Source organism: Chaetodon trifascialis, chromosome 8 (genome assembly GCF_039877785.1).
Source record: "Chaetodon trifascialis isolate fChaTrf1 chromosome 8, fChaTrf1.hap1, whole genome shotgun sequence".
In the NCBI taxonomy this organism is placed as follows: domain Eukaryota; kingdom Metazoa; phylum Chordata; class Actinopteri; order Chaetodontiformes; family Chaetodontidae; genus Chaetodon; species Chaetodon trifascialis.
Genome location: NC_092063.1, coordinates 1161694 through 1188701, shown reverse-complemented (window position 1 = coordinate 1188701; position 27008 = coordinate 1161694). Strand labels below are relative to the sequence as shown.

The 27008-nt window shown below is 47.1% G+C and overlaps 1 protein-coding gene across 3 annotated transcripts; it reads right to left on the bottom strand.

The window, feature by feature from the left end:
* Window positions 1–279: 279 nt before the first annotated feature.
* ccdc120a (coiled-coil domain containing 120a) lies at window positions 280–26772 on the bottom strand. 3 transcript variants are annotated; one of them, XM_070969472.1, is made up of 11 exons: window positions 26402–26772; window positions 13714–13894; window positions 13236–13350; window positions 12968–13095; window positions 12708–12821; window positions 12484–12625; window positions 10441–10497; window positions 9317–9416; window positions 8192–8985; window positions 3339–3609; window positions 280–3245 (listed from the first exon to the last, which is right to left on the bottom strand). In XM_070969472.1, exons 2-11 carry the CDS (start codon window positions 13759–13761, stop codon window positions 3140–3142), a joined length of 1875 nt encoding a protein of 624 aa, XP_070825573.1. In that variant the 5' UTR covers window positions 13762–13894; window positions 26402–26772; the 3' UTR covers window positions 280–3139. The 3 variants fall into 3 exon arrangements, with proteins under 3 accessions (XP_070825573.1, XP_070825574.1, XP_070825575.1); XM_070969473.1 differs by having other exon boundaries at window positions 286–3245; window positions 26444–26700; XM_070969474.1 differs by lacking the exon at window positions 26402–26772 and adding an exon at window positions 19156–19259 and having other exon boundaries at window positions 286–3245.
* Between the last annotated feature and the right edge of the window lie 236 nt (window positions 26773–27008).

Sequence of the window (27008 nt, the reverse complement as noted above, 5' to 3'; positions counted from 1 at the left end):
ATGTTGACAACCAGCTGTTAAATGTTTATAACCAGCTGTTTAATGTTGACAACCAGCTGTTAAATGTTCATAACCAGCTGTTTAATGTTGACAACCAGCTGTTTAGGTTTTTTTTTTATAACCAGCTGTTTAATGTTGACAACCAGCTGTTTACAAACAGACACACTCAGTTTGGACACCTGTATGACCGACGGTTCATGTGTTCACGGTGTGATTGTAAAGATATCAATCTTCTCTCTGTCACTGCTTCAAAGAGAAATGATACTAAAACACAGGAATAATCGTCATGTTTACAGTGTCAATCGTTTATTTACATGAAGCTTTTTCATTTTCCAACATCACACAGCAGAAAGACTTCAGAGTGAAAAAAGTACAAATGACAAAAGTGTCCAAAAAGATAGAAAATGATTTTACAGAAAGTTCAGACTGTTCAGCTGAAAGTTTCAAAAATAAAGAAACACCAACTGCACAGAGTGCACCTGAACGCATCACAGCAGAGACCGCTGTGATGGCACACTGACTGTCCAGCTGGTCCTGGACCTGAAGGGGGACACAGACCAGCATCACCTGGTCCTCACAACAAATACTGGTCCGAGAGAGGACTGTACCCAGATAATGCTAATGCTAATGCTGGTACTGCACAGTACGAGTACTACACAAGGACAGTTCTGTACTCAGATCCTGTCAGGACACTGAGGACATGTCCTCTGCAGGACAAGTTTATATTTTCTGCTCACACCTGATGAATCAAAGTTTTTGAAGGCTGAATCTGATGTTTTGAACTAAGTTTGACTGTTTTTAGAGGTAAATAAAGGAAATTTAATGTTCCTCACCAGAAGGAAATAACTGGCTGCAAACTGTCACACAGTGAGACAAAACTTAGACGAAATATATTTGAACAGGTACACGAATAAATACAGTTTTAATACTGTACTCTAAATAGTTTCTGGGGTTCTGCTGGAGGTTTGGACCTATGACCGTGTTAGTGCACCGGACGTATGGAAAGCCGATGGGAGCTTTACTCCTCTCCCTGCCAATAAGACAGAGTTTTTTTAGCCTATGGCAGTCATGTTGAACTCATGCCTGACCACGGTTCTGTAGTGACGGGTTAGGGTAAAGGAAAAGGTGTTGTGTGCATGTCGGGGGGAACGAGATCAGACTGACCTGAAGTGAACTCTGAACAGACGCTAAAAACACAGACTGACACGGACTCAGAGGTTTTGGCTCAACTGATCAGTTTGAATAATAATAAATATCATTGATAACAAGTGTTCTGTTGGACGCCATCAGACCCCCATGAAACACTGACTCATGTTTTAAAACGTTGCATTTCATTCATGTTGAGTCCATGAACATTTTTATAAAAGCGTGAAGCTCAGACCAAAAACAGGCTTCATTCAGTCAATCAATAAACCAATCAATCAACACTGTGACATCATCGCTTGATTGTCACTGCAAATGATTTTCATCCTGAAAGGTTGAAGAGGTTCGTGGAATTTCCCATCCTCTTATTGCTCTCTGGATTGGACTGGAGTCTAGATTGTGACCCTGCAGAGTCCTGCAGGGACTGAGGTCCTCGTCAGACGGACTGACAGGAAGTTCCTTTCTCACCGTTTCTTCAAGAGGAAGATTTGTTCTTATTTCACATCACGCAGACATCCAAATGAATCTGCGGCCACCAAGAACGTAAACGAGAAAACGTTGATGCCGAATTCATTCTGGGCATCGTTAGCAAAGATGCTAACAGTTAGCCTGCCGGGTTTCTATCTGCTGAGGTCGGCAGCATCAGGAGCCTCTTCTAGAACTGTTATCACGAGTGGCCTAAAACAAACACGATTACTGTTATTGGTGTAGTTTTATTTGTGTATGTATGTGTACCTGTATACACCCCTAACCCTGTACATGTGTATGTGCTGTGTGTTTGTTTTGTTTGTTTTTCTGTTCAGTTCGTTGATGATCTGTGTGCTGTTCATATATTCTGTCACTATCTATTTTCTTCACATCTGTGAACTCAACATTTTCTCGTTTTGAACAGGTTACATATATATCAAAGGTGAGTGTTGCACCTGAAGGTGACGCTGTTGACTTCCTGTCTCGTCCGTCCAGTTCAGGTCTGCGTTTCTTTTTTGTTGTCATGTTAAGCGCGACTGTATTTATTACTGTTAAAATTAGTGTGCACATGGTTTAAATTGTACCTTTTTTTTGATAAACACCATTTGTTTAATTTGCATCGTGCAGACGTTTTTTACCTGAGACTCCTGATGCCGCCTCCAGTCACAGAGACAGGAGTTACTGGTGTGACTGGTTCCTCACTGGGTAACGTAGACATGATCGACGATGACTGTGCTCATGTTCATGTCTTTGTATTCTTTATAGATTATCAACCTGCAGTATAGCTGTTTAACTTTTAGTGCAAACTGTAAGAATACCTGAAGAGTCTCACCTGACTGTCTGGACTCACCTGAGGGATCAAACAGGTCACCTGATCTGATCAGTTTCGACTTTATCAAAAATTCATCTTTCAGACTTTAAAAGCTGCTGGTCTGCTGGACTGAGCTGGTGATGTCAGCTGGTGATTACGTGTCCTCAGAGAGAGAGTGCAACAGTTTCATCATCATCATCATCATCATCATCATCATCATCATCATCATCATCATTACTTTTATCAAAAGTTCATATAAAATCTGGTTCAGTCCTGATTGTCTGAGCTGAGTCTGATCACAGATTTAAGACGAAGACGTCGTCGTAGAAAACTTTAAAAAACAATCCAACAACAGTAAAAAACCTGCAGTTCAGTTTGTACTTCAAGTTTTAAACGTGCGACACGTCAGCTGTGTTTTTTACCCAGAAACCCTTTGGGCGCCGAAGAAGCTTGGACTTCAGCGTCAGTCTGTTAAATGATGTTTGGACATCAATAACATGGAATCATTTCCATCCCTGATCAAAGCTGAGCAGCGTCCAATCCCGGTCCAGAAGATGGCCCGCTGACATGTAGCGGTCGGGGGGGGGAGTTACTGAGCTTTGTTTGGTATCACACCTGGTTTTCAGGTTTGTTCACTCTTTATTTCAGTTTCCTCCAGCGGCTCTGACTGGCACAAGAAGATTTACAGATCCCTGCCCTCCCTGATTGGTCAGTGAGTCAGACCAGAGTTCCAGGAGACGGCTGGTCCAGAGTCAGGTCTCTGAGAGGAACCTCCTGCTTCTGAGGAGGGAAGGATTCGTGGTAGAGAGAGCTATCCACAGACCTGAGAGAGAGAGAGAGGCAGCTGGTCAGGTACAGGAGCTCAGGTGTTCTTACAGCAGTGGATCTGTACCTGAACAGGTCACCTGACTCCTACCTGCCGTGCAGCGGGTGTCCATGGAACGTGGCTGAATGTGGCAGAGTCTGTTTGTGATGCGGCAGAGCATGACAATGATTTGCCTCCATCTGATAGGTCGACTGCTGGATGACACCATGGGTCCTGCGTCTACTCTGCAGAGCGCCGCCCCCAACGGCCTGACCTTTGACCCCCTCGCTCACCTTAGTGTTGACCCCTGTGTTGACCTTTCCGTTGGCCTGGTTTTGGTGGGTGGAGCCTATTGTGTTCCTCAGGTACCAGTCCCTCAGACCTGTCAACCACACACACAAGATGAAATCAGAAGAAGCTGCAGCAGATTCTGGATCAGATTTAATTGGAACTCAAGAGAATTGGAAATGTGCTACGGTGGTATGGTAACATAAAGGTGGTGATTCAGCAGCGACCGTCGACTATCTAAGCTTCCTCAGAGTCTACTTCAGGACTTCAGATGGTGCAGTTTTGATGGAGACTCTGGCGTTCACTGGCAGCCCTTGTTCTTGCAGCCTGTCCTGAACAGTCAGATATTCATATTCAACATCTGACTGAAGAATTAAACATCACACTTTCTGTATAGTTTGGTGGATTTTTCTGCACCTGACAGAACTACTTTCAGGTACAGGTACATTCCAGGTGATTGGAATTACCTGCAAATAGCCCTTAAATTTGATTCTTCGCCTTTGGACGTTTTGTTTGAGTCTTGTAATTGTTGTTGTCACTCGTGGTCGTCTGATTCATGTTGTTCGTGTATTTCCTCTTGATCTTGAAACGACTGAAGACTGACTTGTGAAAAAGCTTCTCTCTAAAAGATGTGGCTGCCTGTGATTCCACCATCGTCTCGTCTTGAGCTTCCTGTTTTCTCCTGTCCCACATCTGCACCGGTTGAACAGGTGGTTTTATTCATTTATGATCTGTCCTAAGTGTGGCTTTCGAGGACCCCTTGTCCAATAACCAGGAAATAAACATTATGATGACTTTGCTTCTCTTTCACCTTCATTTGTGGGGGTCTTCTGACACGTTACAACAGAAACAGTTTGCTGGAACATGAATGTTGCTGTCGACAAAAGTAAATGAAGATGAAAATATCATTCAGCGTTTGATCACAGTGGAGGTGGTAAACACTTCACTGCAGTCAAACTGTGGGATATTAACGCCGTACGACATAAAGCTTTGAATATATATCGTATAAACACTGTCTCTATTTTCTGCCTTTCATCATCAGACCCAGCAACACATCAGACTAACTGGAGTTTGAATGAACTTCATCATATCAGTGGATTTCTGAATGTTTACTGACACCAGGTGCTGCAGTTTCGATTTCTATGCCGCCTTTCCCTTTTGGGGTTGCGGGGGGGCTGGAGCCTATCCCAGCTATCAACGGGCGAGAGGCGGGGTACACCCTGGACCGGTCGCCAGTTGATCGCAGGGCAACATATACACAAACAGCCATTCATGTGTGAGCCCACATTTCAAAATAAAGGCACTGTGAAGAGTTCTACAGGTTTGTGTATCGAAACATTCAAACAATCAGTTTTGGATTAAATAATTTCCAGGTTTTCTTTCCACCTACCAGATCAGAGAAAACCACCGAAGAAGACAGACTGCAGGTGCATCGAGCACCTGCACCAATGCTGTTTTGTTCCAATGTCTGTTCCCAGTTTGTCTTGTCTTTAATTCTGTGTGCTGTAAACAAAATAACACGTTTCTGAGAAACTTCATGTGGTAATCCAGGTAAGTTTTATGTTGCTTGACTCCCACAAGGTGGCCTCACATCCTCTCTGGTTAAACGGTGGAAACCTTCATGCTGCAGACAGACGAGTGTTTCTGCTGCAGTGACCCAGTTTCATCTCCACATCGTTAAATATTCACAAGATTTTATCTTCACAGATTCAGATTTAAAAACATCACCCGATCAGAGCTCGGACACACTGAACTGTCCACTGACGGAGCATCGGGGGTGTGAGGGGTGCTGCACCTGGTCTGGGGTCTACAGGGGCCTGGGCTGGTACAATTACAGCCAAACTGTTTTGGTTGTGATCAATTCAAAAATGTACAAAACTGCAGTAATTATCTCCTCAAAACTTGTCACAAGTCAATTTAGTGTCGCACAATGTAAACATTGCAAAACGCTTCCTGTTGTTGGTCCAGCGGGTTGTTGTGATGCTCCAGGGCTTTGCATTGTGGGATACAGTAGGTGCGATAGACATGTCTGATGCAGACATGTTCTGGTGTACTGTAGGTTGTGCTTTTGTCTGAGTACTGTGTACTACATGCTAGAATTTGGCTGAATCAGTATGTACTGCTACTAGAGGAGGTACATATGCACACACATGCTCTATCTCTTCCTGAGGGGGGCATCAGTGTTGTGAGTCCCATCATGTGACCCTTTTCTCAAAAAAAAATTCATCAGCCTTGACTACCAGCAGTGAACTCAATGAATTACAGGAATTGCAGACCTTCTTGTCTATGCTACCAGCTGTTGTGCACATACAGTGCTCAGCATAAGTGACTACACCCCCTTTGAAAAGTAAGATTTAAATCAATATCTCATTGAACACAAGAACAATCTCCAAAATTTTGACAAGACAGAGTTTTATAGAACATTTGTGATGCTACCATCACTCCGTGCACTTGGTCGTCGTGCACTTTTCCAACATCACAATGATCCAAAACACACATCTAAGGCCACTGTTGCATTTCTGAAGAAGAACAGGGTGAAAGTGATTCAGTGGCCGAGTATGTCTCCTGAATCTGAACCCAATCGAACACCTATGGGGAATTCTGAAGAGACAAGTTGAGCATCACTCTCCATCCAGCATCCAGGCTCTAGAAGAGGTCGTTCTTGAAGAATGGAAAAAGACAGATGTTGCAATATGTCACCCACTTTGTCATTCCATGCCTAGAAGACTTGGTGCTAGATGTAGTAGTTTTTGTTGTGGGGTGCATTCATTTTTGCATCAACTAATTAGAGTAAAACTGAAGATTTTGTGATCTAAGTTATATTATTAACCTTCTTTTATGTTATGAGTTTGAACAAATGTTCTATAAAACTCAGTCTTGTCAAAACTTTGGAAATTGTTCTTGTGTTCAATGAGATATTGATTAAAATCTTACTTTTCAAAGGGGGTGTACTCATTTATGCTGAGCACTGTACATGCAAAGAGCATGTGAATGGTCATGTGATCTGCGTTTTCAGGCAGGTGAGTCTGGAAAGAAAGCATTTCTGATATGGTAACACTCGTCTGAATGGAGATTGTTGTCATTTTAAAACGCTGCTTTAGCCAGAGTCCACCCTCTCCACGTCCTCTCACTGGATGATAACAGGGAAGGGCGCCTCTTATCCCTCTGCCAGTCCACCACCAGCTCCTTGGTTGTGCAGATATTGATCTTCAGGTGATTGTTGTAGTACCATGTGATGAAGCTCACTATCAGTCATCTGTGCTGCACCTTACTGTCCGCTGATACATCCAGCAAGTCATCTTAAAACTTTTGAAGGTGACAGAAACCAGAGTTAAAGCAAAGGTCTGAGGTGGAGAAAGTGAAGAGGAAGGGCACCAGTACAGTTCCTAGAGGTCCACCAGCGCTGCTAATTACAAGCTCAGAGGAAGGCCAATCCATGCTGACATACTGCGGCAGTCCAGCAAGGTAGTCTGTGATCCAGGATGCAGCGTCGGGATGAGGGTGAATCGCCAGAAGCTTCTCCTTTAGGAGACAACAGTGGCCTGGAGGGGCTTGAGATGCAATGTCATGTAGATCATGTAGATGCTGAGTAGGGGAGGGATGAGGACTGAGGGGCTGTCCTCTCATGTTACAGATAAACGAGAGAAAGAGAGACAGACATCTTCCTGACCTCCATTAGGAGAGGAGAGCAGAATCCACAGCAAAGGTGAGGGTCAGACACCCAGACCCAGACACACTGAGTCTGATTCGGCTCAGGAGGCAGGCTGGCTGCAGTCATTTCATTTCATTCCACACCTCCTCCTCCTCACTGTTCTGTCCTACTTTGGCTTCAGTCCTTTCCCTGTACGTCTTCTTGGTCTCTCTCAGTTTCCTCTTTGGCTTCCTTTGGACAGCCCAGAGTTCGTCATGATCCCTTACATGACGACCCTCTTCCTCTTCTGGAAGCAGCAGGCCTTTTCGAGGGGACAATGGTGTCCTCAAAGAAACTGTTACTCTGATATGCAATGAGAGACACCCTCAACGTGATCCCCACAGTCCTCCTGGAACAGTTCCCAGTCTGTGACATGGAAACACTCCTGGAGGGTCTCCTCTGTATCCTCAGACCAAACCTTCACAGTCCTTGTTCTGGCCACCTGCTGTTTCACCAAAGGCTTGTTGGTGGCTTCACGGTGTGTCAGGTTGTGGTCTGATAGGGGGCAGGGAACAGCGGTATACCCCCTTCACAGCGACAGACATGATTATTCTGAGTTTGCTGGTATGTTGTGCTTAAAGTCCAAAAGACAATAAATTGAGAACAGACATCGGAACAAAACAGCAGTGGTGCAGGTGCACGATGCAGTTTCTCTGTCTGCTGCATAAAGAGATAAATACATTCCTTCACAGTCACATGTGCAGGATTACACCACTGACAGTTAACAAAGACCTCCGCCTCTCTTCTTACAGCTCTGTACTAGCATGAAGCCGATCCGCCAGAAACGTCATAACTAAAACGCTGCAGTGCTGCAAGCAAGTTTATGTAAAGGAAATACACAGAAATGCAAAAACAGGGTACGAGCTGCTGCAACAGGCGACGTTCCGCTGGCATCCTGCAAGTACCACAAGTTTTCAGCTGTTTTCTAGAAAGTTCTCAGGTGTTTTCTGGTGTTGTGATGGAACCGAACATGCTGGGCACTTACCTTCCAGGGCGAGGGCCTTGTGGAGGCTCCTGGTGGCCTCCTCCAGCTGTGCATCCTGGTTGGGGGGCAGCTGTGGGGGTCGGGGGGGCAGCAGATGAGGGTGGGGATCTGGCTGGATGGCAGAAAGAGGAGGATTGTGGGTATCAGTCTGGCTCTGCTGTACTGGGAGGAAGGGGCCGCAGGATTTGGTGCGGGTCACTTTGATTCGCCGCTGGTCGCTCGGGTGACCACGGCAGGTGGGTGGGGCTCCCAGGGGTGGCTGGGAGGAGTAACCGTTGTAGAGCAGCTGGTGGTGTGATGTGACTGGCTGCCTATTGTTGGTCTGGGACTGCTGACGCTGCAGTTGCTGCTGTTTGCCCCACACGTAGTCCAGCAGGACCTCGCTGTACCCCCCTCCTCTTCCTCCTCCTCTTCCTCGTCCTGTCCCTCCGCTCTCAGTGAGTCCGTTATTTGTCCTTGTCCATCCGTCTGTCAGTGTCTCAGAGCTCCTGAATGCTCCTGCGGTGTTTGTTCCTCTGGACCCCAGCAGACCGTTTACCCACAATCCCCCCTGCTGTGCCCCTGCATCCTCCTCTGGGGGGTTGATGCGGTCCACGAGGCCATCTGAGCTGTTACTGTGACGAGATGCGTTAACCCTGACCCCCGCCTCCCCCGCTGCTCCTGGGTCAGCGGGACCAGATGAGGGAGAGGAGTCCTGAGAGCGAGGGGGAGGAGGGGGAGGATGGAGGGGCGGGGCATGGGAAGGAGGCAGGGGGAGGGGCCTGTTGGTCTGAAGAGTCTCCGGATGGTCGGTCCTGGAAGAGGAAGCACGATAGGTTGACACATATCGTAGTTTGAACAGTGTGGGTGTTAGACTGTCATCAGCTAGTCCCAACTTCCAGACCTTAAAACTCAGCAGCTGAAAGTCTCTGATCATGAACTGTGATGAGGGAAAAGTGACAATGACTGAGATGGATCATCTGTCTGGAGGTCATGAAGAGCCTGATACAAACCTTCTCAGCAGTGATCTGGTTCACGACACCGACAGAATTCAGAGTGTTGTGAGCAGTTAATGAAACACTGAAATAGATTAATATATGATGTCATAGTGTCCCCACAAGCACAGCAAGAAAGGTGTGTGTGTACCTGTTGTGAACTGAGTTCCTCCTGGTTTTATTCTGGAAGAAAACCTCCACCGGAGAACCAGCACAGACCAGTGGGGGGCGACATTGAGAGACGCTGTCATCTGACAGACAGACAGACAGACAGACAGACAGACAGACAGACAGACAGACAGACAGACAGACAGACAGACAGACAGACAGACGGTTAGCTTAAGTCCTGAATGACTGACTTCTGTTCTAAAGACTCATACAGACAACAGCCAATAGAAAGAGTCAAATGAGCAGCATCTTAGCAACCAACCAATCACCAACAGAGACAAGCTCAGACTGTTCTTCTACGTCTCTGCCGTCATCATGGAGAAGACGATCGAGGCTGATTTATCTGTATTGACGAACAAGAAAGAAATAAGCTGTTGAAGAAGAAGACTTCTGCCTGAGAGAGAGACCAGAGCAGACCAGAACGGACCAGAATGGACCAGAGTGAACCAGACCAGACTAGAACAGACCAGACTGGAGAAGACCAGAACGGACTAGAGTGAACCAGAATGGACCAGAGCAAACCAAAACAGACCAGGGCGGACCAGAACGGACCAGAACGGATCAGACCAAGTGAAAGTAAAGAAAAAACATGATGTTGTTGACCCATAGAAAAACAGTCTGAGCTGTCCACTTTTGGTGGACGTATAGTGGACGGGTGTGGAAGAGTCACGTGTGTCACAGAGTACAATATAAATATAAACATAAACAAACCTAAACTCTGCTGAAAGTTATCAATATCATCTATAGATCAAACAAATCAAGGGAGACAAATATTCTGCTGGGTTTGTTGTTATTGAAGCCGTCTGGGTTCAGCTGGAAGAGAGCAGGAAACACACCAGACCCAAAGTGCTCTTATTTTGGTAGTTTTGTCGAGAACTTCCTGTGAAATTAGAGATTACTGGCAACATTTCAGCTGAACTGACTTTCAGTTTGAGCTCCAGACAAACTAATGTGTTTCTGACAAGTCAGACATCTTTTTTGTGATGTCACTGTGATGTCAGAGCCCAGCTGTTTGTCATGTTGTTATTGATGACAGAAATGACAAATGAAACCAGCAAAATAAGAGCGTGAGAGAGTGAGAACAAACCGAAGATTTCTTTGAGTTACCGTGATCGTGTCCTGTTGAGTCTGATGTCGAGCTGCTCTCTGACCTCACCATGTCGTCTGGAAACACACACACACACACACACACACACACACACACACACACACACACACACACACACACACACTCAGAATAAAAGCAGGAAGAAGGAAGTTTCCTTGTTTTCTTATAACAATGACTTTTCATGTACTGCCAGCTGTGTGTATCTGCGTGTGTGTGTATCTGTGTGTGTGTGTGTGTGTGTGTGTGTGTGTGTGTATCTGTGTGTGTGTGTGTGTGTGTGTGTGTGTGTGTGTGTGTGTGTGTGTGTGCTTCGAGGGTCAGACGCTGTTTCTTCTAAAACCTGAAATCTGGGCATTGACGATCATATCGATAAAGTTCAGTGAGACGGTTTTCGGGCGGCTCAGTGTGGACAGACAGCCGCTGCAGGAACATCCATCTGAACCAGTTCACCTCGGAACCAGAACTTTGAAGAACCCAGTGAGCTCCTGCTCTTTAAAAAGACGACAGCAGGACGGACATTGGTTTGGACCTGACGGAGGGCAGAAGTTCAGCTGAAGAGGTGGAGCTGATGGTGATGATGAGGAGGAGGTGGTGCCGCTGAAGAATCAGCAGGGAGTGTCACATGATGCTACACTACCTGAATGCTACGTCACGACATCATTGGTGTCGCCAATCCAGCTCGACAACACCTGCTCCTCAAATTCCTGACTGAACTTTGATTTGATGTCATTTCCTCATATCCAGGAAGTTGTCTCCAACCCTGGTGGAGCGCAGACGAATTCTTTCAGCCTATCACAGTGCAGCGTAGTCACTGGCACCAGTGAATAGATGAAAAGAAAAATGACTGACCGCTTTGTCGAGTCTGTGCAAACGAACCAATGTCAGAACTAACAAGAGAAAACAGGCCGTCGTCAGGCCAACGGGTGGGACAGGTGGGACAGGTGGGACAGGTGGGACCTCCTCATCATATATGTGTCTGGAGACGGCTCGTCGGACCGAGGAGAGTCCATCAGCTCGATCACAGCGATCGGCTAACAAACGGCCACAAACCTGCTTCCATGAATGAAGCGAGCTTTAAATCAACGAGGCTGCATCTGTTCAGAAAACACGAAGGACTACGGATCCGAAGAAAGAAAGAACTGAGAGAGCCGAGACGCAGACGGAGAAGTTACAGGTGGAGAAGGAGAAGCTGGAGCTCGACAAACAGAAACAGAATAACCTGACGTTTACAGGCAGCAGGGTGTTTTGGAAAACGGATATTTTGGCCCCTCCATCTTCAAAAATAACATCGTGCACACAACATCGTTTTCAAAAACGTTGTCGTTTACATGAATCCGGATAAATACGCCGTCGAGCGCATCATCTATGCCAAACCTACAGGCGCGAGAGTAAACAAGGTCGCTCACATGACGTTAATCATTTTCAGAACCTAAAACGCTGTTTAACCCAGTTTACACGCCGACATATAGCCGGCATTTTCAGAAATCTCCACTTAGGCCGGAGTTTTTAAAAATGATCGTTTTCCGTGAAAAAAACTCTGTTTGCGTGTAAACGAGAAGCAAAACCGCATGAAAACATTTACGTTTTCCCTGAGTGTAAACAGGGTTTAAGTCCATCCATTGAAAGAAATCCAGGTGAGAGCCGTGGACACCACCACGCCCACTGACTTCATGTGTGCACACAGGCCGAGGACCATCAACGCAGGACCAGGTCTGGACCAGGACCAGACCAGGACCAGGTGCCTAGCATCCTGCTGGGGGGACACATGTCGGAGGGCCGGACAAAGTGGTGTCATCGCCCCGCGTGCCACTGTGTAACATGTTGTAACTGTTGTGACACACGTGCACGCACACACACACACACACACACACACACACACACACACACACACACACACACACACACACACACACACACACACACACACACACACACACACGCACGCACACACACACACACACACGGCCTCAGCTGAACACCTGTCTCACACAGCCACAGCTGGTTTGTGGCTGTGATTGGTGCACAGCTGAGGTGAGCCTTACCTGTGTGGCAGCCTCTGTGTACGGTCCTCTTGCCGTGGTGTGTGTGTGTCTGAGTGTGTGAGTTGTGCTCAGAGTCGCTGTGTTTCCTCAGAGCTCCGCTGAATAAAGTCTTCTTCGTCTTGGAGCGCTGGGAGTCTTCCTCCTGAAGGACACAGCGGAGACGAAACCTTCAGCTGATCTGACCTGACGTCCAACATTTCAGCGCTCACGTGACTTCTCCTCACCTCTGCTCGACACTTCCTGTTTCCCTGGCGAGCTGTCCCGCCTCTCCGTCGCACACACGGCAGTTTCTCTCCCGTCTCCAGGGGGAAGTCACTGGGCACCGCACCTGTCAGCTCCTGACCAATGAAAACACAGGAAACCCATCACGAACAGGTCGAAACTAAAGCTCAGAGCAACAAATAAGAGTGAGACCAAATAATATGAACAGCTACGATTGGAAAAGCTCCACTGGAGGGAGGGGTCAAATTATGACATCACTCACCGCCTCCTGTAGACAGAGACGTCTCAGCTCAGCCAATCGTGTGCTCAGCAGTGCCTGCAGGCTCCGCCTCCTCTCCTGCAGCTCTGCCATTCGTTCTTTCTGTTTCCTGTCCGCACAGGTGAAAGGGTCTGCACACACACACACACACACACACACACACACACACACACACACACACACACACACACACACACACACACAGGTAAGAAACACACTGTCACGCCTCCTCATTATCCTTCATCGCCATGTTGTTGTTGTTCATGCTCACCAGGTGCTGAGATGAGTTGACCTTTGACCTCCATGGCTTGAGTCTCCCATGTGACCCCGCCTCCTCCCTCCTCACTGCTCGACTCCTGTTCGCCGCCCCACACGCACTCGCTCACCTGTCAGACACATTCAGTTCAGCTCAGGTCAATCTTTACTGTCCCAGATGTGGAGCAGATGTTCCAGGTGGGAGGTTCAGCTCCATCCTTAGTTTCTACCCACACACACTGACCAATGTGAGCTTTTATTTTGAAAAACAAGCCTCAGCTTCCTGTTTAGATACAGTTCCTCACTTTCCTGCGCTGACGCTCAGCTGGACGTCACTCTTTGAACTCGATCTTCTCTAAACTTGAGACAGAAAAGCTGAAACGGTCCTTTTCTCTGCAGCACAGGTGGAGGAGGAACCGTCAGGATCTTGACAAGAACCGACAGATCCCTCAGATCATCAGACCCAAATGATCACGGATGAAACGACGACTCACCTTGTGACTGGGTTCATAAGAGCTCCAGTAGTTTATTCCTGTGGCCATTCAACAGCTGAACACCAACCACGGCCGCCTCACTGCTCCACTGGCTGACTGGCTACTCGTGGCTGCCGGCGGTGCAGCTGCAGTTCCCGGGTCGGCCTGCAGAGGGAGTTAAATAGTGTCCTCGACCTCTGACCTGAAAAGACAACGAAAGAACAATAAGAGCAGGTGGACACAGCGAGGACCAATCAAAAGTCAGGAACGTCACAACAACAGGGCTGAACGTGATGACGACCATGTGACATCAGTCACATGACAAAGACAGCAGACGCTGGTGTTACGTTCACTGACCGCAGTTCAGCTGACTAGAAGACGAATCAATGAACTGATTGATGACGATGACTGATTGATCAACTGTTTTAATCAGCAATCAATTTGATCAATGTGAAAACAATAAATAAACAATACAACACACGCACACGCGTCGTGTCGCAGCGCCTCCTGCTGGCTCCAGATGAACTTACTGAAAACACATTTTTGATTAAAAAAAAAAAGGATTTTAAAAAGCTTAAAACCAAAGATGAAAAAGTAACGAAGAAAACAAATGAAATGACCCCTGACCTTTGACCTCTGCCCCCTCTGGACTATGAAACCTTTCACACAGACTCCAGGAGAACAAGATGTCCTCTGGGTGCAGGACAACAGACTGAACGTCCCTGAGAACAGGAAGTGGAGCCCAACAGGAAACAGGAAGAAGGAAATGAGCGATGAAAAAAAGGAAACGAGTGCGAGCGAGAGAGCAGATGCTCTGGGTTCACACAGTGCTTGTTAGAGGAGAACAGAAACACTGAACACAGTACTGATTACTCCACAGAAGTACTAATTACTTCCATTACACACCAATGATTTTCTGTCACCTTCCAACACCTCAGAGCCTCCACAGCCACAGCTCTTCTTCTCTGTTTAATACATGTAAAGACACTGTAGTCACCAGGTAAGTGCACTCCTTCAGACACATGCAGCTGATCAGTGATCAGATTTATCACTTTGTTCCAGCCTGATTCAGTGAACTCAGCTTCACTGGAGGGATGGTTCATGTCCTCGCTAACATTGCTAACAGGGTGACGAGCCGGCAGAGGTGCCGAGGACAGACAAGGACAGCAGGGGGAGCTAATACCCAGGTCAGTAGGAACCACAGAAGAAGAAGAAGAGGGGGGTTCCGATGGCCATGAGTGAGATGAAAGTGCTCAGTCACTTGGATGAGACAGTGCAGAGTGTTGCATGTTAGCTGTTAGCATCCCAGAGCCTGATGTGTTTGCTTAGATACGTCCTCATTAAAAAACGATGGACGGTTCCAGAAGACGTTAAAGGCATCGATCAAACCCGCAGTGAACTCCGCAAGTGGACTGCAGCCAAACGAGAAGACTGAGTCTGCTGTCAGGAAACAGAGCGACAGACCACAGCGCTTCAGGGAATCAAAACCAGATTTGGTCAACTTGGACTGCTGAAGAGCTGCGTCCTTTGTTCCGACCAGTACTCCTAATGATGGACTCACCACCAGTCGGTGGCGAGGGGGAGGACAGCATGAAGACGGGGCTCTGTCAGGACAGAACAGCATGCTCAGCATCCACAGTGTGAGCCGCGATCACCGGCTGGTACTGAATGGTAAATGTATTGGTCAGCCGGAGGGTCTGATGTGGAGGGGGACGACAGACCGTCCATGGCATCTTCAAACCATGGCTGCAGCAACATCCACATGCGGGACAGTAAAGTCCAGTCTAGTTTCTGGGTCCATGGTTGTCAAGGAGTCAAGGATCCGTTCTTCATCTTTATGGATGGATACTCCCCTGTCCCGCCCGCAGATTTTCTAGGTCAGACATGACTTACGGGGTCCAACGGTGGTCGCTGGACAAAGAGAAACAGCGATGGCCAGTAAGTGATGGGGGTCACTAAATCCACTGCCTTTGGTGCAGGAAGCAGGCGGTGATGCAGCAGGCGGTGATGCAGACCACCCACAACTGAAGCCCACAGCAGAAAGTCAACTGGTAACATTACAAACAGGAAGTCCAACTGAGGAACCAGATTTACCTGCACCGGACCAGAGATGAGGACTGCTTCCAGACCAAACTCTGGTCAACAGGTCAGTGAGCCCAGGTTTCCTTCCAGCTGCTGGCGAAGGTGCAAAACTACAGTGAAATGATCTGCTGTCTGCTTTGGCGCGCTAGCTGCCACAAGCAGCGTTACGCACATCCACACCGGCGGTCCAGACCAGGAGCCTCAACGCTTAAGACCAACAACTCAGAAACAACCAGGATCCAAAAGTCCTGATCATCATCTTTACATCATCAACAAACAACCAGAGTCCCAGAACCTGGACGACGCTGAGACATCACACAGACTGAGTGACCACTTCCTGTCCAACACTGATTGTCCATGAGACAGAACTGACCTGAGAGCAGCTGAATGACCGTCAACACGCTGAACTACAACCAGAGAGACCGAGAGGAAACCGTGACTGTGAGCTGAGAGGCCAACACACACACACACACACACACACACACACACACACACACACACACACACACACACACACACACACACACACACACACACACACACACACACACACACACACAGTGACACACAGTGACAAATGGCCTCCTCCTCTTCCTCTTGCTCCCCTCTGTTGTTTCTGCTCCTTGGCACTTTCAGTGCCCTCCCCCTCTGCTCTCTCCCTGTCTGCTCCTCCTCCTCCTCCTCCTCCTCCTCCTCCAACATTCCTGTGTCCTGCTGACTCGTGTCCAGACCTGCAGCGTCTGTCCTCTGCTTCTCTCTTCAGACCATCACTGCGCTCAGTGACAAACCAATCATGACAATCAAACCAATCAGACGGATCAGCTCCAGGTATCGATCAGCTCCAGGTATCGATTAGCTCCAGGTATCAGGTATCAGCTGACTTCCTCTTTCGGTCGCTCTGATCATGTTTGTGACATTCTGATGTCGTTCTGCCGTCAGCAGCTTTTGTTTGTATGCTGATGAAGACTTTGGTGGTGACTGTGATGAAGAGCTCCAACAGGTTTCCGGAAGCAGCTCAGAGTTCTTTTTAACTGCAGGTTGTTCATGACTGATGATGATGATGATTGTGGTGATGGTGATGGTGATGATGATGATGATTCTCCTCTGATTCTTCACTGTGAACTGAACCTGCTGGTCTCTAATCTGAATATTTACAAGACAAGCAGGAATGTGACCTTGTTGGCTGTGTGTGTGTGTGTGTGTGTGTGTGTGTGTGTGTGTGTGTGTGTGTGTGTGTGTGTGTGTGTGTGTGTGTGTGATGGGGGAGGGGTGTTACTCTCACCTCTCCTCCCCCCTCCTCTCAGGTGATGCAGCTCTCAGATGAACAGCTGATTAAAGCTCTGAAAAACAAACTGCTTCCCGTTTCTGTCCCAAAATCTACAAACCGAGAGCGTGTTTTCACCAGAACATGGTGAAAACATGATGAACACATGAGGTAAACATGGTGAACACATGAAGTAAACATGGTGAACACATGATGAACACATGAAGTAAACATGGTGAACACATGAGGTAAACATGGTGAACACATGAAGTAAACATGGTGAACACATGATGAACACATGAAGTAAACATGGTGAACACATGAGGCAAACATGGTGAAAACATGAAGTAAACATGGTGAACACATGATGAAAACATGACGTAAACATGGTGAACACATGAGGTAAACATGGTGAACACATGAAGTAAACATGGTGAACACATGATGAAAACATGACGTAAACATGGTGAACACATGAGGCAAACATGGTGAAAACATGAAGTAAACATGGTGAACACATGATGAAAACATGAAGTAAACATGGTGAAAACATGATGAACACATGAGGTAAACATGGTGAACACATGAAGTAAACATGGTGAACACATGATGAAAACATGAAGTAAACATGGTGAACACATGAAGTAAACATGGTGAACACATGAAGTAAACATGGTGAACACGTGATGAAAACATGAAGTAAACATGGTGAAAACATGATGAACACATGAAGTAAACATGGTGAAAACATGATGAACACATTAAGTAAACAGGATGAAAACATGAAGTGAACAGCTGCAGACAAATGTGGGATTTAAATAAACAACACAAAGAGAGTTACTGTGTTAGTTAGCATGTTAGTTAGCATGTTAGTTAGCATGTTCCAACAAGCTAACAATGTTAGCTAATGATGTTAGCTTGTTGGAGACGCTAACGTCGATGTTAGCTGAGTGTGATATGAGATCTCCTCTGGAACCAAACAGACCAGAACGGATCAAAGGTCTTCAGTAACGACTGTGTTCACAGGTCTCCGATCAGACAGCTGCAGCTCATTCACTGTCCTCACTAAGACCAGGAAACAGATGGTCTGGATCAAGTCTACTGTCCCCAGAGCCCAAACTAAACCTGGAGATGCAGCATTCAGTTTTTAAGATCCACAAACCTGAAACAGACTCCCAGAAACTGCAGGTCAGCTCCAACTGTCAGCTCTTTAAAAGCTGTTTCAACTTAATCTGAGTTTTAATTTAAACTGAGTTTTAACTTAATCTGAGTTTTAATGTAAAATGAGTTTTAATTTAAACTGAGTTTTAACTTAAGATGAGTTTTAACTTAATCTGAGTTTTAATTTAAACTGAGTTTTAACTTGATCTGAGTTTTAATTTAAACTGAGTTTTAATTTAAGATGAGTTTTAACTTAATCTGAGTTTTAATTTAAACTGAGTTTTAACTTAATCTGAGTTTTAATTTAAACTGAGTTTTAATTTAAGATGAGTTTTAACTTTATCTGAGTTTTAATTTAAACTGAGTTTTAATTTAAACTGAGTTTTAACTTAATCTGAGTTTTAATTTAAACTGAGTTTTAACTTAATCTGAGTTTTAATTTGTCTCTTGTCCATCAGGAGATGACTTTTTTGTGGTGGGAAAAAAAAAACTCATTTCCTCTTTTCAGCAATAATTTAGATGAAGATCATCATCTGAATGAGACGTTCAGGTGTTTGATCTGCTGCAGTAAATCGTAGTGCTGTTAGTTAAATGTTTAATGTGACACAAAGAGACAAAGTTTATGGTCCAGATTTGACAGACTTGGCTGAAACCTGAGATGACGACTGTGTTCTAAACATGCTGACCCTCGCGAAAACTTTAACTCCTGAACTATTTCCTCACTGCACCTGAACACACCTGTTAATGCCAACAGGTGATGTTATTTCAGATATATTCTGAGAAAAGACCAGTGACGTGTGATTGGCAACAACAAGCAAAGTGAAGACAAAATTAAAGTCCTTCAACATCGAAATGCTTCACGGTGCAAGAAGTCGACAAGGAGAAATCAAATTTTCAGCTCAAACATCAAATGTGAAGCCAACGAGAGGTAGAAACTATTCAGCTGAAATACCTACAGAGGTCCAACCATCCTGTCTGTCCCACGCTTCAGTCTGTCCACAAACACCAGCTGAGTCCAGGAGGAGAAAGTTCCAGAATAACGGTGGAATAAACTCAAGTCCAGCCGAAAAGTCGTCGTCAGTTCAGCTCCAGTCGACCTCAGCTGAGCCCAAACACGCTCACACTGACTCTCAGCTGCAGCTGCTGAGTCCTCACACCGCTGTCACACATCACTTCCTGCTGCACCACTTCAAAGTAAAACTGCAGGAAGCTCAAGGCCCACCAAAGCGCTCAGATCACAGGAAGTTCACTCTGGATTCTATCAAAATAAAACACTCTTGTTCACGTGCTGTTTGACCTCAGTGAGGAACTAAATCTGCAGGCAGGCAGGCAGGCAGGCAGACAGACAGACAGACAGACAGACAGACAGACAGACAGACAGACAGGCAGACAGACAGACAGACAGACAGACAGACAGACAGGCAGACAGACAGACAGGCAGGCAGACAGGCAGACAGGCAGACAGACAGACAGACAGACAGACAGACAGACAGACAGGCAGACAGACAGACAGACAGGCAGACAGACACTTAAAAAAGGCAGACATGATGTGCTCTGATAAAACGACACACTCTGAACGTGGATTAAACATTCGTACCGCCTGTTAGACGTTCACAACCGTCCCATGTTGAAGCTGGAGTCATGTGATCATCTTCCATTTAAATTGTTTTCATGTTTCATTAAACTGACGTGAGGTCACATGAACATTAAGTTCAATAAAAATGTGATTTCAGATGTCTACAATGCTGCTTTGAGGATAAAGCAAATAATGCCTTTCTGCTGAGTTCATTTTTTATTCTCACATCAGACGTTTGTCCTGAGTGAGACGAGAGACATCAGCTGTTTGTCAGACCTCAGAATATAAGACGTCTTCAGGTGACACAGACACTAAAGTTCTTCATCAGAATTCAGCGTGGACGTGGAGACGGGTGAGGACTTATCCGTCTGCTGTCTACTGTTCCTACCTGTCTCTGTTTCTGTCCCTGCTCTTACTTTGAAAGAGGTCAGATAATGTTAACTTGCAGTAGCTTGATGAAGACCCTCTCTCTTTTCCAACCAATGATTTGATCTTCAGCTCAACATCAGCTGGTCAAGACTCTGTGTGGATGATGGACAAAGAATCCAGTCTGAGGAGAGAGTGCTGTGCAAAGACACATCGTCCCCTCAGCCCATTGCCTCCACCGTCATTAGCAGAACAAAAGACCCCCGTCCCCCACCCAACACCCTCCCACCCACACACACACACACACACACACACACACACACACACACACACACACACACACACACACACACACACACACACACACACACACATACACACACACAGAGATCATTCACATTCAAACGCGTCCTGTATTAATCTCTTTTCACATTCAGCAGCTCAGAGCTTCAAACATCAGCAGGACAGAAGATCCAGAAGAAGATCCTGCAGAGACTCTGTAGACCTCCAAGAAGCTCAGCACAAAGATAAGATACAAGTATGGCAACATGCTACGTTAAAGTAGCATGCTATATTATGTTAACATGTTACATAATGTTAACATGCTACATTACAGTCACACGCTACATTAAAGTAGCGTGCTACAGTATGTTGACATGCTACGTGACGTTAACATGTTAGCGAATCACGTTACGTCACGTCAGTGAATCCACATCTTGAAGCTGTGAGTGAACAACAATGCTAACATGCTATTCTATCCTATTATCCATATGTTAATATGCTAAATCATATTTGAATATGACGTTGATGTTAACATGCTACATGAGAGTATTTCAGCAAGACGGCAGCCCAGAGGCTCTCAAAGGAAAGAGTGAGATGTGGCTCTCGAATTGGATGAATGTGGTTTATGGGACATGTGGTGGATTTTGGAGATGTGTGGTTAAACTGGTCCATGGGAACGCAGAGTTACTCAGCACCAACCAATGAGAGCATCTGCCGAGAGCTGGCTTTTAATTCAGGATGAGAGAGTAGTCATTAAACAGAGAGCAAGAGAGATAAACAGCAGCTTCAGGCTGTGGTCATGTGACCGTCGTGAAGTCTCTAATCGCTTCTTCTTATTTTTATCTCGTATTCGTTCGGCTCAAATTACCCACAGCTCTAACGTCACATCAGTGTGTGGGTTCACTGGTCCAGGTCAAACGGATTCTTCCCGGCGGTGAACGTCAATAAACAGGAAGTGATCCCTTGATCTGATCCTCTCTGACAGAAACTGACCTGAAATCAGCTCAAAGTCAACATATTTCATGTTCTTCCTCATCAGCTTCATTGATTTCTGTAAATTTCTGCTTATTGTGAATCTGATGCAGCAACACGTTTCAAAGACTGGGAAAGATGTGGAACGCTCCAAAAACACCTGTTTGGATCATTCCACAGGTAAACAGGCTCACAGACGAACTCACGATGAAAAAGGTCAAAGTCACGAAGGCAGAAAGCAGCAAAGTTCAAGAGGAAACACAGAGCTGCTGCAGGCGGAGCTGCTGCAGGCGGAGCTGCCGCAGATGGAGCTGCCGCAGGCAGAGCTGCTGCAGGTGGAGCAGCCACAGGCGGAGCTGCTGCAGGCGGAGCTGCTGCAGGCGGAGCAGCCACAGGCAGAGCTGCTGCAGGCGGAGCTGCTGCAGGCGGAGCTGCTGCAGGTGGAGCAGCCGCAGATGGAGCTGCTGCAGGCGGAGCTGCTGCAGGTGGAGCAGCCGCAGATGGAGCTGCTGCAGGCGGAGCTGCTGCAGGTGGAGCAGCCACAGATGGAGCTGCTGCAGGCGGAGCTGCTGCAGGTGGAGCAGCCGCAGGTGGAGCTGCTGCAGCTGCTGACAGAAACATGAATCAGAATCTAGATGTTTTATGTGGAGTCTGAACTGGATCTGGTCTGAGCAGGATCAGGATTCTGCGTGCGCAGCCTCTGATTCTGATCTCTTTCCCATGATGCTCTCTGTTCTGTTATGTCTGCTGCTATTGAGGGGAAAGAATGAGGGCGGGCAAGAGGGACAGAAAGACAGAGAGAGAGAGAGAGAGAGAGAGAGACAGAGAGAGAGAGAGAGACAGAGAGAGAGAGAGAGAGAGAGAGAGAGAGACAGAGAGAGAGAGAGAGAGAGAGAGAGAGAGAGAGAACTTCACACAGCTGATGGTTTGCCTTGATTTCAAACGGCTGTAGGTGTGTGTGTGTGTGTGTGTGTGTGTGTGTGTGTGTGTGTGTGTGTGTGTGTGTGTGTGTGTGTGTGTGTGCAGCAGAGGACGCCGTCATAGCAGTCAAGAAGACAGACTCCCATCATCTTTTGTGTTCAAGCTAAAAACAAAGCCAACGTCTGAAGAACTGACCAACTGAAGACGGCCTGCAAACACTGCGGGACGATGTCAAGGACGCCGCAGGAGACACGTCAAACATGAGGACAGAGGACAAATCAGAACAGCTTCGTCCAGACCAAATAAGGCTGAAGAAGCTTCTGGAGCTCCGCCTCCCCACGACACCATGCATCGTGGACACAAAGACAGAGACCGAAGGCCGTCTCCTGTGGTCCACAATGGATTTCAGAGGTTAGGGGACACGCTGGAGCCGAAGTGTTCAAGTCCACCGAGGACACACTTCAGGAGCGGTAGCTCTGGACCAAGAGACCAAAGAAGCAGAGAGTGTCTCGGCGATGACAGACAGTTCGACTTCACCAGCTGCTCAAGGCGAGACGATAAGCAGCCAATGGGAAGGTTTTGTCCAACAGACACATCAGATGGTCCACAGCTGAGCCGATGGCCAATCAGAGGCCGTTAAACCTTCCAGCAGTCGTTTAGGACAGTTTCTGCTCAGCCGTGACGGCTGCTTTCATTTTACTTCATCCAAGAACTTTAAGCCAAAAAACACTTTTTAATGGATAAAAACAAGCTGTCGACTCTTTAATGAACAAAACGTTTTTCTTTGTTTTTAATATCGCAAAGAAAATCGTACTGTGGACTTTATGTGGACATGTTATCGCACCGGGAAGGTTTGGGATCATTACATCCCAAAAAACAAAACACCAACAAGACAAAAACTACAAAACAAAAACGACAAAAACTACAAAACAAAAGTGAAATGTCTGCAGAGAAACAGCTTTGTTTGTTTGTTTGTTTGTTTGTTAAAGTCCAGTCTGACCACAATAATAACTAGAACTCTAGAAACGTTTCAGACATGATGTTTTTGTTTCTGTCTGGAACGTCTGAATTTCTCCGGCGTGCAATCGATAAAGTTAATCTAATGAAGCTGTAAAGGGAGAAAGATCAATATCGATATCAGAGCAGATATGATCAGCACTGAATTCCATCATTGTTAAACATCAGGTGATCAAGAACTTGCGATCAATACAAAACAGAGTTTACAGAAATAAAAGATGAAAAGATCGTCAAGAGGAATCAAATCAGCAGGAGCAGCAGGAGCGAGGAGGAGGAAGAGGAGGAGGAGGGGGGGGAGGAGGAGGAGGAGGAAGAGGAGGAGTAGGAGGAGGAGGAGGAGGGGGAGGGGGAGGGGGAGGAGGAGGAAGAGGAGGAGGAGGGGGGGAGGAGGAGGAGGAGGAAGAGGAGGAGTAGGAGGAGGAGGAGGAGGGGGAGGGGGAGGAGGAGGAAGAGGAGGAGGAGGAGGGGGGGAGGAGGAGGAGGAGGAAGAGGAGGAGGAGGAGGAGGAGGAGGAGGGGGAGATCAAAGCTGAACATGAAATCTGATTGATTTGGATTTTTGTCTTTGAACTCGTCGGCTGATGTCAGACCTGAGCCACGAACATTAAAACCAGGTCTGAGGACAACGAGACAACGTGTCCTCATCAGTTGTCACTCGTCTGTTGTCTCAGTTTGTAAACGTCTTATTAGACAGCAACACGGAGACAAAATGACTGAACCTGGAGGACACTGACACGGAGGACAATGTTCAGAGAGACAACCTGAGACCATGAGAGAGAGAGACAAGCAGGTCTGTCTCTGATCAGACAGACACCTGTCTGTGTGTTTAACAGCAGACAGACAGGTGTGTCTGATGTCCTGCAGCGCCCACTGGTCCTCACAAAGACAGCAAACCAATGCACACAAAAAGAATCAGAATGTGTGTGTGTGTGTGTGTATGAGTGTGTGTGTGTGTGTGCATGTGTGTGTATGAGTGTGTGTGTGTGTGTGTGTGTGTGTGTGCGTGTGTGTGTGTGGAGGATGAATGTAGGTCAGGCAGCAGATTCTCCGCATGGCAACAATGTAGAAAATCCCAACTCTGAATACTTGCATCTGATTGGTTGAAAGCTACAAACAGGCAGCCAATAACCTTTCAACCCCCAGGACACTGTCTGTGTGTGTGTGAGAGAGAGAGAGAGAGAGAGAGAGAGAGAGAGAGAGAGAGAGAGAGAGAGAGAGAGAGAGAGAGAGAGAGAAACTGAAGCTCTGTGTGGCGTTCAGGTGATATCACAGTGACATCACAGATGCAGCACTCGGTGGGCGGGGTCCCAGACAGGAAGTGTCCCAATTGAACCATCAGAACAGGTGACGGACTGAAGCACCGCAGAGTCGACTACAATTCCCAGACAGCACTGCTGTACGAGCCGTCCAATCAGAGGGCTGCACAGTCTGTTGCTGTGCAGCTGAGTCGGTCTCTGTAGAACCGATCGGTTCTGGATCAGAACGGCAGCCAAGGTTTCAAAATGATGCAACTGTGATGTCACTGCTCTGGATGGAGGTGTCGCCATAGCAACAGCTGCTGAGGCTCATGGGTGCTAGGTTTTATTCAGCATGCTGCAGACCAACTGAGATCAAGAGTGTTTTTATCAGGACATAAGTCAGAGCAGCGACGCGTGCATCTGACTGATGACGAACTGATTACTCTTCATCATCACCAGCCTGGTGATCGCCGCTTCCCTCTGTCAGCTGAGAACACGCTACATGCTAAAAACACAGCTTTGAAATCAGCCCGGCGCAGCTCAGGACAGCTCCAGGGTCAACAGAGGCCAACAGAAGACCTGTTTTCATCCCACAGCAGAATGAAGAAGAAGAAACTGACCTTCATCGTCTGGAAACAAGAAATAAACAGCAGTGACACCATCTGACCCTGAACACCTCACTCAGCACGCCTGCCGTACGGCACCTGAACGCCTCATCAGTGCTGACATGTTACGGCGCTGCGTTTAAAGGACGGCTGACGGTCCTCAGTGTCCAAATGAGGACGGAAACAGGTCTGTTCATTCTGGACTTGGACAGACGGTCAATCCTCAGTCTGAGGGGTAGAAAACAATCAGCAATGTTCCAGCATTTCAGGAGAAAGTTTCCTCTGAATATTTCCAATGCAGATTCACGAGATTAACTGATTACAGCAAGTAACTGAGGAGGCTTCAGATGAACACAGGACACAAGGTTCTCTGCAGCTGGATGATGTCCCTGTGAGAGGACGCACAGACAGGCACAGACTGACTGAAAGACAGGCAGAGACAGACAAACTGAGAGACACAGAGACTCATCATATGCAACTTTTCATCTCAGACAGAAACTGTTGAATTCCTTCAAGCCACATCAACAAGTCTGAAATTAAGATTCACACTGAACTACACACACACACACACACACACACACACACACACACACACACACACAAAGCACTCTCCAAGTCTGGACCTGATCCATGAAGCAGCCTGGTCCTGTAGGGACTAAACTGATGTCCCCACAGGACAGACAGGAAGTCCCCATGCGTTGGTGTGCAGTCGGATTCACGTCTTAAAGACTTAAAAAAAAAAAAAAAAAAAAACGAAAAAAAAACCCGCACGCACATGCAGAAGCGCGCGCGCGTGCAGCAGCAGCACGTGGCGCTGGGTGGGGACAGCCATAATAAAAACAACGCTGATGAATTATCGACATCGTTTGTTCATCATTAAACATTCAGATTCCGCCCGTCAGACTGAAGATTTGAATGAAATGAAACAGGAATCACCTGCAGTCAGGTGTGACCTGCAGCAGAGCAGCGTCACAACAACAACACAGCAGTTTAATCACGGGAGAGGTTCTTCCTCTGCTCATTACCTGTGAGCCGAATGAAAGAGGAGCTCGACGCGGTCCAGAGGAATCACTCCGCTTTGGTCTCCGCGCGGCGCTCTGTCACAGAGCCGCGAGGACACTGAAAAACCACAAACTTTTAAATGGAGCCTGGTTGACTGTTTCCTCCCCGCGGGAGGGACCAGTGAGCCTGGCTCAGCTGCTCTCTGCGGGTCAAAGACCTCCTACCTGGATCACCTGCAGGCTTCCCTCATCCAACAGGGATCGGACCTGTCGCTCGGCAGTCACATGATCCAGAAAGCCGTCCGGCCCAGAACCCGCAGCTTCAGACCAGCCGCTCCGTCCTCCGGTCAGCTGATTGTCTCCCGCTGTCTCCGCGCGGCGTCTCACATCAGGTGTGATCGATGACGGTGACTGATTGACTGATGACGCTGATTGTCGCCTCGCGCAGCCGCCCTGAGATCAAACGAGCTGATCATCACGGATCGATGATCTGATCAGAGGAAGGATCCATGCTCTTCATCTTCCTCCTCATTGAAACAGCAGCGTCTCTGAAGCTCCATCCGGCGAGCTCGCGACACCTCGGCCACGCGCTCATTGGTGCGCGCACAGATTGCTGGAGCCGTCCGTACTTCCGGAGACTCTGGCGCGAGCATCTGATCAGTGCTCAGGGCATACGCACCTGCAGCACGTGAAAAAGCAGACAACTGAACGCACTAAACGACGCGCGCGCGTTAAGTGGGGGAAAGTTTAATTTTATTTTTTTTTAGCTTCTTTCAACAGGAGAAACTCTAAACAATGACGTCATGAAGCAACTTTAGAAACGTCTCTGAGG